At 42.3% G+C, this 15,776-nt stretch overlaps 1 protein-coding gene across 1 annotated transcript in view; it reads left to right on the top strand.

Moving 5' to 3' along the window:
* Positions 1-1,325: 1,325 nt before the first annotated feature.
* Positions 1,326-15,776, top strand: part of ABHD17C (abhydrolase domain containing 17C, depalmitoylase) — a 28,563-nt gene continuing 14,112 nt past the window's right edge. The window contains exon 1 of the mRNA XM_032122834.1: positions 1,326-2,602. Coding sequence (XP_031978725.1) covers positions 2,070-2,602 — 533 coding nt within the window. The 5' untranslated portion in view covers positions 1,326-2,069. The remainder of the gene's footprint in view (positions 2,603-15,776) is intronic.

The raw sequence follows: 15,776 nt of genomic DNA, 5'->3' as shown, positions 1-15,776 counted from the left end.
AGCTGGATGGCGATAATACATTTCTCCCTTTCATTTTCTCCCTTAACAGTTAGCATAGACACAATTATTGCTGGCTGATTTTAGCATTTCTAAAATTCCCATTGTTAGCAGAACTAAAGACTGCTGTGGATGGTGGCTGAGCTCATTTTGGATGCCCCAAAGACAAACCATATCACACATGTCCAGCTTTCTGTACACAGGTTTTTTCTTAGAGTTGGCAAGTGTTACCCAATGAACATGAAAGGGAAGGACATCTCAGGTTTGTAACTTATGAAATGACCCCAGTTCTTGAGTTTTTGAAACTTTGTTCTCATAGGTAACATGTATAGTAATGCCCAAACAGTAGGACAGCAACATGAAGGGGTGAACATGCTCACAGTGTCTCAAACCAGGACACTGGTTGGAAGTGCAAGAATTGCAGGGTAAGTGCATTTGCAGAGGCGTCATTTTCCTTGTATTTTCACTTGGGCTGTGTGACCTTTTTTTCAGCAAGCAAGCAGTGGTGGTTCATTAAGGGGCATAGTTATACCCTGTGTTACCAGCAGAATGTAACACATATGCGTGTCATCAGTTGCCCACAATCTTTGCGTTCTGCTCTCAGGGTCGAAGCATGCGTTCGAGATGCAGTACCACTGATCCATGGGTCTGCCATATGCTCTAAGCAATTTGCTAATTTATTCAATGAATTGTTTGGGATACGGATCACCACCCTGATTTTCTAAAGAATTTAAGCTTCTGCAATTGCACCATTTTAAGTTTTCCGTGGTATCTCTTGAAACTGCCGGCGAGTTTCACCCAAATCCCCAGATGCTGAAGAGCTTCTGAGCCTGGGACGCGCAGCTCGCTCGGCAGCCGGGGAGCGGAGCGCCGGGCACTGCGGAGGAGCATCTCCATTGGCATTGCTGCACAACGCGGGCGGCTCGAGGAGCGGTGCTCAGGGCCACGGGGAGCCCCTCACCCGGCCCGCCGCGGCCCGTTCTGAGGGCTGGCACTGCCTCAGGTGTGAGCGCTCAGGGTGACCCGAGCGCAGATCCCCTCACAGACCCCTCCGAGGCCGCGAAATGGCCCCTGCGCGCGCCCGCCCCTCGCCCCCGGCCCCGCCGCGCACGCGCGAGGGTGGGCGGCCGGCCGAGGGGTTGGGGGGGGGGGGTCCCTTAAAGGGCCCGGCTGCGGCTCCCGCGTACTGCCCGGCGCTGCGGGACCCGCTCCCGCACCTCCCGCACCTCCCGGCGCCCCGCCCAGGTGGCGGCGCTGCGGGCACGGCCCGGCACAGCCCCGCACCCGCCCCAGCACCTGCGGCGGCGCCGCTCCGCGCCCGTAACCCGGAAGCGCTGCGGCGGCGCGGAGGGGGAGCCGGGACATGGCCGCTGCCCGCTCCTGCCTGCGCGCCGCAGCCGGCATGGCCCTGCCCGCGGCCGCGCGCGGCTGAGCTTCGACCTTGCCTTCCCCTTGGACCCTCCTCATCCTGCTCCTCGTGCTCCTCTTCCTTCTCATCCTCCTCCTCCCGGGGACGCTGCCGGGGCCGGGCCGGGGGGTGGTGGCGCTGCGGGGGCCCCTCGCTGCCTTGCGGGGCGTCCCGGGGGCCGGGGCGGAGCGGGTGGAGCCGCGCGTGGTGCGGTGTGTGCGGGAAGGTGCTCCCCTGGATCCTGCATGTTCCCTGCGGGGGGCCGGCTCCGGTGCTGGAGCGCCGCACTGAGCCGTGGGATCGGGGAATTCATTTTGTAAATGTGTACGTGTGGCTCACGTGCTGTGAGGGGGGTTTAGGGTCGTGTTTTAGAGAGTTGAATTTGCTGTAGCGTTAGTTGTGGGGAGGGGGGGGTTGAGGGCTGGCTGTAGCCCGTCTGTATTTCGTGGGGTTGTGTTTTTGGTTTGTATAAGCAGTTTCCAGGCTTTGAAGAGCTGCACTGCTGTTGCTGAGCTGTAGTTCCTCCAAGGTTGCCATTGTTTGCGTTCTGGGAGGGCAGCCGGTGGACTCGCAGGAAGGCGGCAGGTCGCGTCGGAGGAGGGCTCTGGGTCGGTTCCGTGTGACTTCTTTCCAGGAGAGGTTTAGCTTTTCTCCGGCGTCTCTGATGCCAGAACAAGGCCCCAGAATGAACGGTTTCTCTCTGGGCGAGCTGTGCTGGCTGTTCTGCTGCCCGCCCTGCCCCAGCCGCATCGCTGCCAAGCTGGCCTTCCTGCCCCCGGAGCCCACCTACACCGTGCTGCAGCCCGAGCAGCAGCAGGAGCCCGGGGCGGCGGCCGGGGCGGGCACCCCCACGGGATCGGGCACCTGCAGCCTGCACCTGAGCGAGCGGGCCGACTGGCAGTATTCCCAGCGGGAACTGGATGCCGTGGAAGTGTTCTTCTCCCGCACGGCCCGAGATAACAGGCTGGGCTGCATGTTCGTTCGCTGTGCCCCCACTGGCCGGTACACGCTGCTCTTCTCGCACGGTAATGCTGTGGACCTGGGCCAGATGTGCAGCTTCTACATTGGCCTTGGCTCCCGCATCAACTGCAACGTTTTCTCCTATGACTACTCCGGCTATGGGGTGAGCACCGGCAAGCCCTCTGAGAAAAACCTGTATGCAGACATTGATGCAGCCTGGCAGGCCCTCAGGACAAGGTAAATGGATATTGGGAACTAAGTATTTCTGTATCTCCCTTTAATCCTAGTAAGTCTGCACGGTTAACCTTGCTGAGAGGAAGGGAATGGTTTGTAGACGGTTTCAGTTACTTTGGTGGCCTCACCAGATGTTCCGTGAACAGCTACAGTGTGATTTACTGGATGGCTTCATTTGCTAAAATGATGGGCAAACCTTCATCCTTTGGCTTTCTCTAGATTTAGAGGATTATTCAGATGTAATTTATGTTAGCCATTGCTTCACCATTGAAAATCTCCATCTTGAGTAGGATATGTTGCACTGGTTACAGTTTGAGCTTGCAGACTGCAAAAAACTGGTTGTTTGAGACCTGCCCGCCGCTGTCTACACTTAGAGGTAACCCAGGTAAGCCAAAGCTCTGACTGAATTTGGCAGTAGCCTTGGCTGGGGCCTACCAGGAAACTGCTGGTGTTGTGTGACACGTTTGGGGTTTCATGCAAGCTCGTGCAACATAGGCGCCTTTCTCTTTGGGCCTCCAAACAACTGTTACCCAATGGATATGGTAGCGGACTGGAACGAAAAAGCGTTGACATCTGGAAGTAGAGCTGGGGACTCTGCCAGGAGATGCCAAAGTATGTGGCATCCAAAGGCATGGAGCAAGTGAGAAGGCTTGGCAAGAAGCAGCGTGGTGAATGGAAGCAGTGAGCCCTTGGCCTCTAGAAAATCCTGAGCAGAGCTGCTGGCTCTGGCTCCTTGCTACAACTGATGGCCGTCCCTGGGCCTCTCACTATTGTCCACAGAAACCATGAGCTCCTTTTGCTGTTGCATAAGTGGTTCTTAAAGTATGACCTCGCACAACATGTCCTGAAAGAGAGAGCTTTAAAAAGCTTAAATTGTAGTAAGCCGAGAAGAAAAAAGTGGTGAACATTTTCAGTTCTTGGCTCTGGCGTTGTGTAGATGAACTGGGCTTGCGTGAAATGCGTATTTAATGTCTATCTTGGGGATACATGCCAGCTTCAGAAATAGTGACAGGAGTTGTTACTAATTTAGATAATTGGCTTTGCAAGAATCCAGGGATTGGTTAGTCGTGGAGTCCAAATGCCTTTTGACATTGCTCTGCCTAAGTCAAGCGAAGAGCAGGGGGAGAAAGGTGTAGGGAGAAGTCATCCTTTCATAGCGTGTGTTCTGTCTGGTGACAAGACTAGATTCTGGGCTCGTTTTCCAGGACTTTAAAAAATATTTGTGTCCTTGAATTCAAATAATGTGGTCTTATGTAAAGAAGTAATTTTGATATGCTGTATGCGTAATAAATTATTAAGTGCCACTATGACACTTAAGGGTGATGTAAATAAGATTCAAGGGAGAAAAAGTGGTAAGTCTAAGCCAAGTCTAGTTAATGTTTGTCCTTCAGTTTTCTGTGTTTTCTCTCTGTTTCACTTGATACTTAGTTGATGATATTGTTTTATTTAAACCTTCTCAAGCTCTGAAAAAGCACTTTCACATCTGCCTGGAGGTGCTTCTTCTGCTGACAGGCATTTAGTACGTGGTTAAGTTCTACGTAGGTCCAGAAACAAGGGGTTCCTTCACTTAAGTCTTTTAAGAAACCTGACCCAGTAGGTGATGCCAACACATGCCCAACTTGCTCTGAGATGATCGGGCTTCTTCAATAGAAGTGTGTCTGGACAGGTTTATAGGTTTCCATTAGTGTCCTTTCCTGTGGTTTATACAAGATCTAGGCTCTCCTTTCCACCTTAAATTGAGGGGTTAAAATTTCCCAACTCTTACTTTGCCATGTTTATTAATCCAACCTTTTGGTGTACCTTGAGAGTATACTTGAGCAGTTATCATTGGTTAGGTTTTTAGGAGCCAAAAACCATTGGAATTGGATGCCCAGGGAAGTGGTGGCATCACCACCCTTGGAATAGTTCAAAGGGCCATGTGAGTGTGGCACTTGGGGGTATGGTTTAGTGGTGAACACGGTCGTGCTGGCTTAATGGCTGGACTCGATGCTCTTTTGAAGTCTTTTCCAAAGTTAACGATTTTGTGGTTCTATGATTGCGGTATTTTAGGTGTTCAGTAAAGAAGTTGCTCACTGCAAAATGTAATTTCAGTAGAAAGTTAATCAATTCTATTAACAGATGACCGTTGTGTTTGTAACAGGTATGAGCTGAAACCTTAGTCTTTCTGCTGATGAATTCTCCAGATAGCAGTGTGAACTTCACAAGGCTGATCATTTCCTAGTCCTCAATCCAAGTGGCTCACAATTAAGTGAAATATTCTGCAGTAGACATACAAGTATGCCTCTTGAGGTAAAATGTCATGTTACAGCATTCCTGCTGCAGCAGTTCCTTGGTAGCTCCAGGAGATTGTGTATGCTTTCATTCTTAATGCAAATTCCTGGCGTTTGGCCTCCAGTCATATGGTAGTGAACTGTAATGCAAAGTTAAAAGTGAAGTCTTAAAATAGAGGTTCACTGTGCCATCAAAAGCATTTAGTCATCTGTGCTAAGTTCCGTGGGAAGCTGTTGCTCTTCTGAATCCACCAGACATTCCACCTGGCAGCAGAAAGGAATCATTAAATTGTTGGAAGTCTGAGATTCCTTCTTTTTTCCTTTTAAATCGTGCCTCTGAAGTACCACTGGTACTTAGCAGTCATTAATTTGTCGGTGTGTTCTGAAAAGAAGGTGGGAATTAACCTGTGCTTGGAGGAAGCTGTCAAATTTTAGAAATGATGGTGAGCTGGCAGGGGTTGCCATCATGGCTGCAGATTTTTGTATTTTTTCAAGGTCGTGAAACAAGGATCTTGCTATCACATACACATTTAGGAATCAAACCTTACATAACAAATGATTATAAAACTATCTGAGAACAGTGGATGAGAAAAGAAAATCATCAAATTCCTTTGTTCTGTTTCAGTTATCAGCCTGTCTTTGTAAGATCAGTCTCAACTATTCTCCATTCTCTTAGTCTTTGTAAAGGAAACTTATTTCCCTTAATTTAAAGGAATTTAGTATTTCTCCTCATGAATAAAGTATACTCTTAAGGGATAATTTTACTAATTACCGATTTTCAATACTGTCTTTCAGCCCAGTAAAGATGTTGATGTATAATTTTATTCCCATAAAATGAATTTTTATAGATTTTTCTTCAGAGGTTGTAATTGTAGCAATAGAGGTTGTTCTTGTTCTAATATCAAGTATTGATCAGTAATTAATTTGGGCTTTTACATATATTTATTTCCACTTGATTAACGAATTTCCATCTGGCATCTCGATGTTTATCAAAAAGAATTTTCTATCTTATTGCTACAGATCATATTTATTGTGTTTTATTTTAGTCAGGTTGGTCTGGTTTTGTTCTGTTTGTTTCAAGTTCAGAACCAGATTGAAGAGATGGTTTATCAGACTGTCTTTTCTCATTGTCCATGTGGTTTTAAGTTGCTGCTTTTTGTTCAGATGTGTCTCTTATCCTAATATCTGATTGTCTTAATGCAACATCTGTGCAAAATGACTTGATTGTCCTCCTCTTCCCCCCCTTTCCTGAATTCCACATGGGAAGGTTGAACTTTCTAACACTTTTACATTAAGACAATGTACAGTACTTAAAAACAGGATGCACATGCAGGGCTTGGGTTCAGTGCTCAAGCACAAAACCATGGCTGCTTTGTCGATCACATGCTATTTATATTAAAATCAATTTGTATGTTCCCAAAAAAATTTGGAGAAGGTTGGTGAAATGTTTTAAAATCCCAGTCGAAAGAAAGAAGGCACTGCTGCCCCACTCCGTCTGCTTCTGTAGAAAAGTATCAAGGAGCTGTTAGTCCATCTTCTGCATCCGTAAAGGAGATGAAGAAAATGTAATTGATAAATAGCTTAGAAGATGTGTTCTTGTTGCATTTAACAAAATACAGCTTAATTTGTTTTTATTACTTGTGGTGCTGATTATCAGGAGATTATTGCTGTTTCCTTTGTAGGGGGCTGGTGGAGAAGTCTTACATTGAATAAAATCAGGAAACAGCCCTAATTGGATTAGACCAGAGTGATAACTAATCTTCTGAGAGTGTGTCAGTTTAGTTTGTCTCCATTCTGATGTGATGAGGTGGTTACAGCTTTCCAGGTGAATAACAGCTTCAGGGTTTTTTACCTTGCCTAATCAAAATAGTCAATTTCTACATCAATTTTCTTTGCAACAGAATCTTCTTTCACCAACACTGTATTTCTGTGCCAAATTCTTTAGATTAGATACTTAAAGGTTTTTATTGGAAGTTACCACCTAAACTCCTGACATGACCAAAGGCAGTGCTTGGCAGAGTCACAATTAATAGTCCTGGAGTAATAGGGTTTCCTTTCTTCATGGAGCATCACCTGGTAGATGTTTTCAGTCATACCAGCTTTTCAATAATGTTGTTACAGTGTCTCCAAAGGATTGTTTAAAGGTACTGCCCTCTAAAACTTAACTTATTCTACCTGCCATGGTCAATGCTTTGAGAAAGGCTACATATAACTTTGAGCAAAAATAGAAGCATACACAATCCTCTTCTGTTGTTGTCTATGCAATGAGCAGAGATTAATTCAGATTATGAGCGTCCCTGGGACAAATACCAACAACTGTGCAAAACAGGTGCTCTGATGTTCAAAGTTATTCTAAGTGTTTACTGAGCTTTGGTGTTGTATTACGTCTTTTAGTCACTGAAGTAAAAGTAGTTTTGTTAAATATTTCCCTGTTTCTGTCAGGACTGCAAGATCAAAGCTTGTTAAAAAGGAAAAAAAAAAAAAAAGGAAAATTTTCACTGTCAAGAATGTTTTGCAACTGGTGTTATTTGGGAAGAAAAATAAGCTGCCAAAGAGCCTTTGGCCAACAGTACTTGCTCTCCTGAGTGTAGATAGTCCTGAAATTCAACTGCCTGAACTGGAGATGTTGGTTTACCCTGATGTACAAAGGTTGTAGGACTTGGTTCTCAACATCATCAGAGCATTGAACATAAAAGATTTCTAGAGAAACATGTTGTTAAATCCTCCATGCTGAAGTAACTGCTTTTTAGCACTAAATTACATGAAGTGCATGAGAAAGGCAAGCTTTTTCTCCTTCTCTGGATAGAGAAGTGTCACCTTTTGAGGCTGAGCTGATGGTTGTCTGCCATGGCTGTTTGACCTGTGCACGTTGTTGGTAGCTCTTAGATAGCTGTGGGAATGGGTAGGTGGAAACCATTTCAAGGTGTGCAAGTGGTTATCTGCCAGCAGCTGGCTTTGTGGGAAAAGCTGGCTTAGTGATTGGATATTTCTGTTTCAATACTGGATGAAGAAAACAGGTTCTTTTTAGTTTTCTGGGGTTTTTTGTTCCTGTGATGTTTCCTCATGTGGAGATAGACTCGTACAAGGGCAGTGCCATGTATTGGTTGTTTGGAGCCTGACTGCTGGAACAAAGGTCTGAATTTCCTATTTCCTTTTAATATGATGTGCCTGGTGGAGAGGCCAATGTGATGATACTAACTTTCCATCCCTGCCCCAAACGCACTTTTAAGTTCCACAGTTGTATTCTCTGTTGGCTTTAAGGTCAATAGTCTCAAAATTATGCAGCAGTAGTAAAGAAAATGAGCAAATAACATAGGGGTTTGTTTTTTTCCCCAAGCTGATAATAAATTTAATGAATAACTAAGAATCCATTCTGCCCTCCTTCACAAATGTAAATCAATTGCAAGGCTGCGTTGGAAGCAGTTGAAATGAGTCATAAAATAAGGGGCAGATGTGTTGTGCCTAACATGCGTGTGCACATTCAGGCTCGCTTTTGCCAAGTAGCCCCTAAGAAGATCAGAAATCTTTTCCTGTAGATTAGGAGATAGCTTCAGTTGCCACTGAACTTAAATTCAAGGAATTGAAGCTGCTTACCTGTGTACAAGATGAGGAGTTCCTTGTGCGTCCTTGAATCTACGAAAGAAATCTTTTTATAATTTTTAAATGCTGGTGGCTCTTAGGTGTCTGAAATGAAGTGTTTAAGAATAGGTTTTTTGTCTGACTCTTAAAGCTTGGGTTTGTGTGGCTTAAAATACAAACTCAAACCAACTGATAGGCAAACCTCCTGTATCTCCTGTGTCAGTTGGTGGTGGATAATTGAGATTGCTGCCGACGAGCACTGGTGAACTGAACAAGCAGTTGCAGTGACCCATTTGCTACTGCTTCATCTTGACTGCCCTGCTTTCCAGTTTTTAGATGAATGACTTACACTGGTCTTGCGTGCTCAGCCTGACATCTGATGATGAAGCTCAATTTCATTCCTGACTAAAACTGAGTGTTTGTTGGCAATGGGTTTTTTTCAGTGTGTCAGGTTTTGGGAGCAGTGGGAAATGTGGGATTGTAAACCCCGGAAATGCCGTATGAACACAGGGGAATAAAGATGCTTTTAACAGAAGGCTAAGAATGTAGAATGGGATGGATGAATAGTGCACAGTGTCAGCTTAAGGACAGAGGAACATCTTTGCATTCTTTATTCCAAGGGCTAATTTGAGAAAAATGGGTTACTGTTGTTTGCACATTAAGCTCTGCTGCCTGCAAACAATCACAGAAAGGTGCAAGCATGGGTCAGTTGTGTAATGACAGAGTTATACTGGCATTATCTGTATCCATATCATTATATTTTTTAACCACTGTGTTAGCTTTACAGAACAAAGGTTCTCCTGTTAAAATGAAACATTGTGGTTGGATTTGCTGACTATGAGACCAAATAATACAAAGGCACAAAATAGGGCTAAACAGCAGGATCTGGCTCAATGCCCACCTGCCTTCCCACCCTTGGTTTCATGTCTCCTGATAAGCACATGCATGTCTTTGGGAAAATCCCTATAATCATGAAATAAATCTGTAGCCTCTCAACTTTCAAAAAGGGGAATTCCATGTGGGTTAGCAAATGAAGAATGATGTTGATGTGGAAGATGAGGTTTTCAGTTAGTACGCTTGCCTCAAAGTCTAGAGGGAAAAAATTTAAATGAGAGGTAATCTCAAAGTATTGCCTCTGGTTTTTATTTTGTATTGCAAATCTTTTAGAAAAACTTCACATATGCTTTCCTGACAGTAGCATTATTTATTGGTACAGTCTCTTAAAGTTCTTTCTAGGTGTACCTTTCAAGATGAAAATTCTGTTTTCAGCTGCTGATTTGGAATTGATTGTTGGATTAGACAGTTTGGGCTATGCTTTTAGGAAGATCAGTGCCTTTTTAAAAAATCCTGCTTACATGTAGAAATGTTACTTTAAGAACTTTGACTCATGGCAGCCTTATTTATCAGCCAAGGCATGCTGCTAAATGAACTGCATAGCTCAGTGTCTGGCAAGTAACCCTCCTCAAGGCATGCAGTGCCAGCTAGAAGCTTTAAGATACTCTTTTTTATGATTTTTTTTTTTTTTACAGAACACTGCCACATTTCTTAAGATCCCAGTATGTTAGACCAGTTAATTTTAACTTAGTGCTATGGTATGGCCATTTCTTTCTGTGTGCAGCAGAGCAACTGTGGAGTAATGGATAATGTGAGCCAACAAGTCTGAAAGTTCTGAGAACAACTTCAAAATATTTCTCAGGAAAGCACCCTTTAAATAGTATGACGTGAAATGTTTCCCCTTTAATAAGGTTGTTTATAATGGGTTTTGTTCAGATTATAGAATCTTCCTAAGTGTTCCTCCTAACTTTTAGTTAGCTTTGCTATGAATGTCCTTACAGAACTGGAAAAATGGTGTTCAGCATCAGCAAAGAAGCAAAACCAGCTGTGTATTTTTCCAGTGTGCAGATAAACTGAGATAAGGTTCAGATTATTTTAGCATTATCCCATGAATCTTAATAGTTCTTTAAAATAAATTAAACAAGACACTTCGTCTTAACTATTACACTATACAATAAATTGCAAGCCTTAATAATATGCAAAATAAAAAAGATGACAATAATAATATGAAGTAATAAGTAGTAATACAAAGTGAACTTCTGTTGAGCACTTTGCAACCGAAGTGGTGTATGGAACCATCTATACTTTAAAGGAAAGTTTGAGAAGTTAATTTGCTGCTATGAGCATTGGACCAATTTGTGCAGAACTTAATCATTGTCCCAGTTCTGTACAGTCTTCCCCAGCATCTAATGAATTTATTTAAGTGGGATTTTGGCTGTAGGACAGCCTAGGGAAAGTGGGATCTTTCAAGAAAATGGTCTTGGTTTTGGAGCATGTTCTCCAGGGCAAATTTACAAAAGTCTTCTCCAGCATGCTATTTGTTGTTTAGAACTTCATTTCTCACAAAGGCGTTCATATGTTTAAGTGTCATTTTGGGTTATTTTTGAAAGAAGTAGCTAATTTTGTATAATATTTACTTTGGAGGTGTTCCCTGGACAATTCTTACCTTGAGGCAGCTACTCAAGAGTCAGTCAGTTTCTTCCTTCCCCTAAGACTCACGTGTACCTCAACTTGCATATTTAAGTTGTATCACACATTTTGTTTGTAGTATTTTTTGTTGTAGTACCCTACTGCAAAAAGCTTGTCTTTTTCTGGTAAAGCATGAGCTTTAATGTGTGTTAAGGTACAGAAAAAGTTACTGGTTCAGTCTGGATATGAGCATCTCATCAAGTTTAACAAACTGTAAAAGTACCAGAGTTGTGGGAAGAGGCGGGGTAATGTTTCAGCTGCAGTTTTGCTATTTTTATGCATAGGGGTGTATGAACGTGTAACCTTTGCTCACACTGGTTAATAAATACACTGGGAGTTACCATGTGTTGCAGGCAGCACTTTCTGATGCAAGAAGCAGCTCCCTTTCAGGAGTCAGTACAGTAGTTTAAGATATTAAGTGGGGTTTCAACCTTAAGCCTGTCCAGTGTGCCTAAAAGGTTTTGGCTTGCTGTATCTTTGCCAGCTTCCAGCCTTCTGTTTCTCTGATAGCAAAACCCTTTGCCCTCTCCCCTGAACTCTTGCTAATTATTCCTGTAATGTGATGTTCCCTTCTAAAGCCTGCTGTGCATAAGTCCAGTACAATTAGTTCTTTATTTTCTCTTTGAAATTTGTACTAAAAATCAGTATGATGATGCAGAAATGACTATCTGTAAAGGAATACAGGCACAAAGTTGGCTTTTAGAAAAGAAATTGTTCTGATTTGTATTTGCATTAATAAAAAATGAAGATGACGGAACGTACTTGAATGTAATTTGGATCTGAATTTTTGATAGATCTTGAAAGATAATAGTGTCATAAATCCTAAATGTTCATAGAGTTTTATAGAGAGCGAGTGGGTTGTAAAGTCTCCTTGATTTGTTGAGTTCTTTTCTATCCTGAGATTAAGGAATCTGGTGCCAAATATCCCACCTTCCAAACTGGATGTCCTTCTGTCAAAGCTCATCTTAGATCTGTAGATCATTTTGTGTAGAGCACTGAACAGATACTATTGACACAAATAGAATCTGGCACCTTCCCATTATTTCAGGAAATTACTCTTTCCATCCAAAAATCCTCTTAAATATTCATAATAAAGAACACAAAACCTAAGGATCTTAGATATTTCTTACCTGGATGTAGTTCTGAATTTGTTGCATTTCAGCAGCAGGAGAAATTGCACTAAAGTTTATTATTCTCTTCGGTTGACTTTCATGGCAATTTTCAATTTTTTAGTACATTAATTTGCGTGTTAATTTGAAATAAAGCTGGCAGTGTTAGCTTAAACTTAGCTCATTTAATTACTGAAATTTTGAGGGGGAGAGGAGGATTTAGCAGGCATCGTTTGTTGTCTGTTACTCTGTTTTTCATCCTTCCACTATTCCCAGTTTTTCTGGGCCAAGTGAACTATGTTCTTTCATGTTGTTCCCTGCAGAACTGACCAGACTTCTCCTTAAATATTTTTTTAAATTCTCATTCAGTATTTCTATTTTGCCTCTCTCTTGGAAGCTCTATGGTATTAGCACAAAGGGAAACACTATATCCATTTGTAAAATACAACTGTGCATAAATAGGAAAAATGTGTGTTGGGGGAGGAAAGAGTAGAAGCTTATAAGTGAAAGTGGCCATGTTGTGGAATGGTGAACTGCAGAAAACCTACATGACATTAATACACTTCTGTGCTGTTATCTGTTATTTCAAAAACAGGAACGCCAGCAGTACAAGACTTCCTTATGCTGTGCTGGTTTATTGGGAGGCAGTTAAGTGCCAGTGTGGCATGGACTGGAATTGCTAACATTTCTTCCTGCACAACCAGTTGTTCTGTGGTGATACTGCAGTCAAGTAGGGAGCCTGCATGCTTTACAAGGACTGCATCAGAGACAAAGAGGGGGGTGAATAACATCAGGAAGCTGCTTTTCTTCTCATTTTTATTTTTTTTAAATTTCTAAGATGCAGCTGCAGATCAGTTTCTACCTTTAGCATCAGCTGAAATAATGACCTTAAGTGATTGCATTAACAGTTGTCCTTGATCCACTGCGAGGTACTTCTGCTTCTTGTGGCATAGCTGGTGATTGCTTGGTAAGCATCCTTTTTTTGAGAGAAAAAAGCTGACTAGCAAGAAATCTTTCACCGAAAAAACTACAAAAGCAATTGGCCCTGTTAACTAGGTGTGTTGGCAGAAAACAAAGTCTGCAAGTGTGCTCTTTGATCATTGTTAAAACCTCTTGATTTACACAATCTGGGCAAAATGTCTTTTACTCCATAGACTCGGATGATCCCAGATAAGACAGCTGGATAAGCTGAACAAGTATATATGACCTGGTTCCAGGAATGAATTTTCTCATCTGAGTTTAGGAAAGTTAGTACTTTTCTAAATGTACAGAAGTACCCTTCCCATTTTTTAGAATAGCATTTGTTGCTTTAAGACAGGTTAAGTTTACTGATGTGCAATGTTTCTACATATCATTAAATGCAGATGTATGTTTCTGTAATAAATTACTTTTTTTGGTGCTATCTTTTCAGGTCCTTAGTGAGCACAAGACAGGTTTTATGAGCACTTCAACAAAACAGAAGTACACAGCAGAAACTTTGACTCTGTACTAAATTTTATTGTACACAATTCTAAGTAGTATTTACTGGGAGGAGGGAAGAGGGATTTAGCCCCTGGGTTTGTGGTGATAAAGGCTGTGGCTAGGAAATTTGATTTTTAAGCTCTGAACTAGTTATCTGTGGTCTGCTGTTCTAAAACATCTGGTACTGTTAATCCTGGTGATTGCTATATATTTTTTAATCATCTTAGGTTTATATTGACTGTTACTGGGGGTTGAACATTGATTGTGCTAAAAGTTCATTAAAGGAACATGTGCAAGATGAGGATGCTTGGGAAGAAAGGAATAGAAGAGTCTGATTTAAAAGTCAAGAGTGCCAATATAAAAATGCACAGAAAAAGACAGAACACTGAGATTTTCTTCTCTCTGAAAAGATGCTGGATGAATCTTTTCAGGTAATAAATCACTTTCATGAAATGACTGTCATCTTACATTTGCCATTTACCATTCTTGGTATTTGCTAGAATATTTAATGAATCTGCTTGAAAATGGATAATTGAGAGAGACAGGAGAGACTCATCAGAGAGCTGTGTTTCTCTGTAAGGCTGTGAATTTGGCACTTTTTGAAAGCAGATGTTTAAATGTATGCAGATTCACACTGTGACAAAGCTCAGTGTTTTGAGCAAATAAAAAATTGGTACGTGTTTTCTCCACTTACCATGGGGTAGGGAAAAATAGAGGTTACAGTGTCACTTAGCCAAGTAGGATTTCTTCCTATTTATAATTCATGAGACATGTAATTGCAGAGGAAGCGCCTATTGTTTTGATTCTTAAATCAAAAGAAAATACTGCCTTTCTTCAAGTCTGTGGAAATGGGTAGAGTAGCTCAAAGAGACATGAAATGTTTCCAGGGAATTGAAGAGGACTATCTGAGTGGGATGTACGGCCTCCTGGATAGCACAGGCCATGAGACTTCTTCACTGGGCTTCTCTATAGAGCTCTCCAGTGTTTATGAGGTATGGCATTTCTTTGAGAGAAGCTCATTCTTACTTAATAACTTACTTCTACAGTGCTTGAGCATATTAATGTAAGTCTATAAAGGAGAGAGAAATCCTACTGCCAGCTGAGTCATCTTCACGCAGTGCTGGCTGCTGAAAGACTCATGTTCTGGGGACAGATGCATTCATCTGCTGTTGGTCCTTTTTAGGAACACTGGACCAGTTCACTGTCATGGACCACTTCTGTATCAGGACCTCTCTGCCATTCTTGTTCTCAATCCTGCCTTTCTGCTCCCTCTTCTCTTTTCTGTTGGAGACTCAAATCACTGCCTGAGCTGCACTAATGCTTCTGGATGGAAGAAATGCTGCATCCAGTTTGTCTGCTTGCATTCTTGCAAGGCCTTATCCATTCCAGCTCCCATGTAATCCTCTTGGACTCCAGCTCTGGTGCTCTGTGGGAGAGACAGCATTCAGATTTGCAGGGGTCTTTGAAGAACAGTGTGAAAATGTCGGCTGTAATAGGATTTTGGCTACAAGCACCTGCTGTTTGTGTAGACAGTTGAATTTTTTCTTTGTTCTCCTCTGTTAGCATTATGGAGATAACACTTGAATCTTTTTTTCTACCATCTTGTGTTTTAGATACAGCTACAGTTGTCTGTAAGTGATGTAAGGAAAATGCTGTATCGGTGTTACGTATTTCACATTTAATGGCTTGCCAGCTGTATCAAATAATCATAGCAAAACCAATTCATTTAATGCTGCTAATATTTGAAAATGTGAAGTTCTTAGTAAAACCTGTAGATGAAATAGCTTTTACTTAGAGATTGAAACATAAACAAGATTACAATAAACAGATGAAAGAGAATGCAAACAGAAGGCAAGAATGGAAAGAAACCCAAACAACAAACAAACTGCGAAACAGAAACCCCCCACACAAAAGAAAATAGTTAGTTAGTTGCATTCAAACAGTGGTCGGATTCATTACCTGAGCAGTTCAAGGCCCAAGATCTATAGATACCAGTTTCTGAGTGCTCTGCTTTGAATTTTTTCACCTAATCTTCCAAATATTAGTCTCCAACGTATTAATTCCAGCATGAGCAAACCATTTAATGCTGCTACAGCATCCAGGCAACTAACTGCCTTCAGCAGAATTTACGTATATGCTTCTTGTTTCAGATCCTTAGGTCAGGAATACCTTTTTTATGAATTACAGTGTGTGTGACTAACCAGCTGTGCAAACCTTCTGGTGTGACGTTTTTGC

This window comes from Corvus moneduloides, chromosome 13, assembly GCF_009650955.1.
Source record: "Corvus moneduloides isolate bCorMon1 chromosome 13, bCorMon1.pri, whole genome shotgun sequence".
Taxonomy (NCBI): domain Eukaryota; kingdom Metazoa; phylum Chordata; class Aves; order Passeriformes; family Corvidae; genus Corvus; species Corvus moneduloides.
This window is presented reverse-complemented; position numbering and strand designations above follow the sequence as displayed.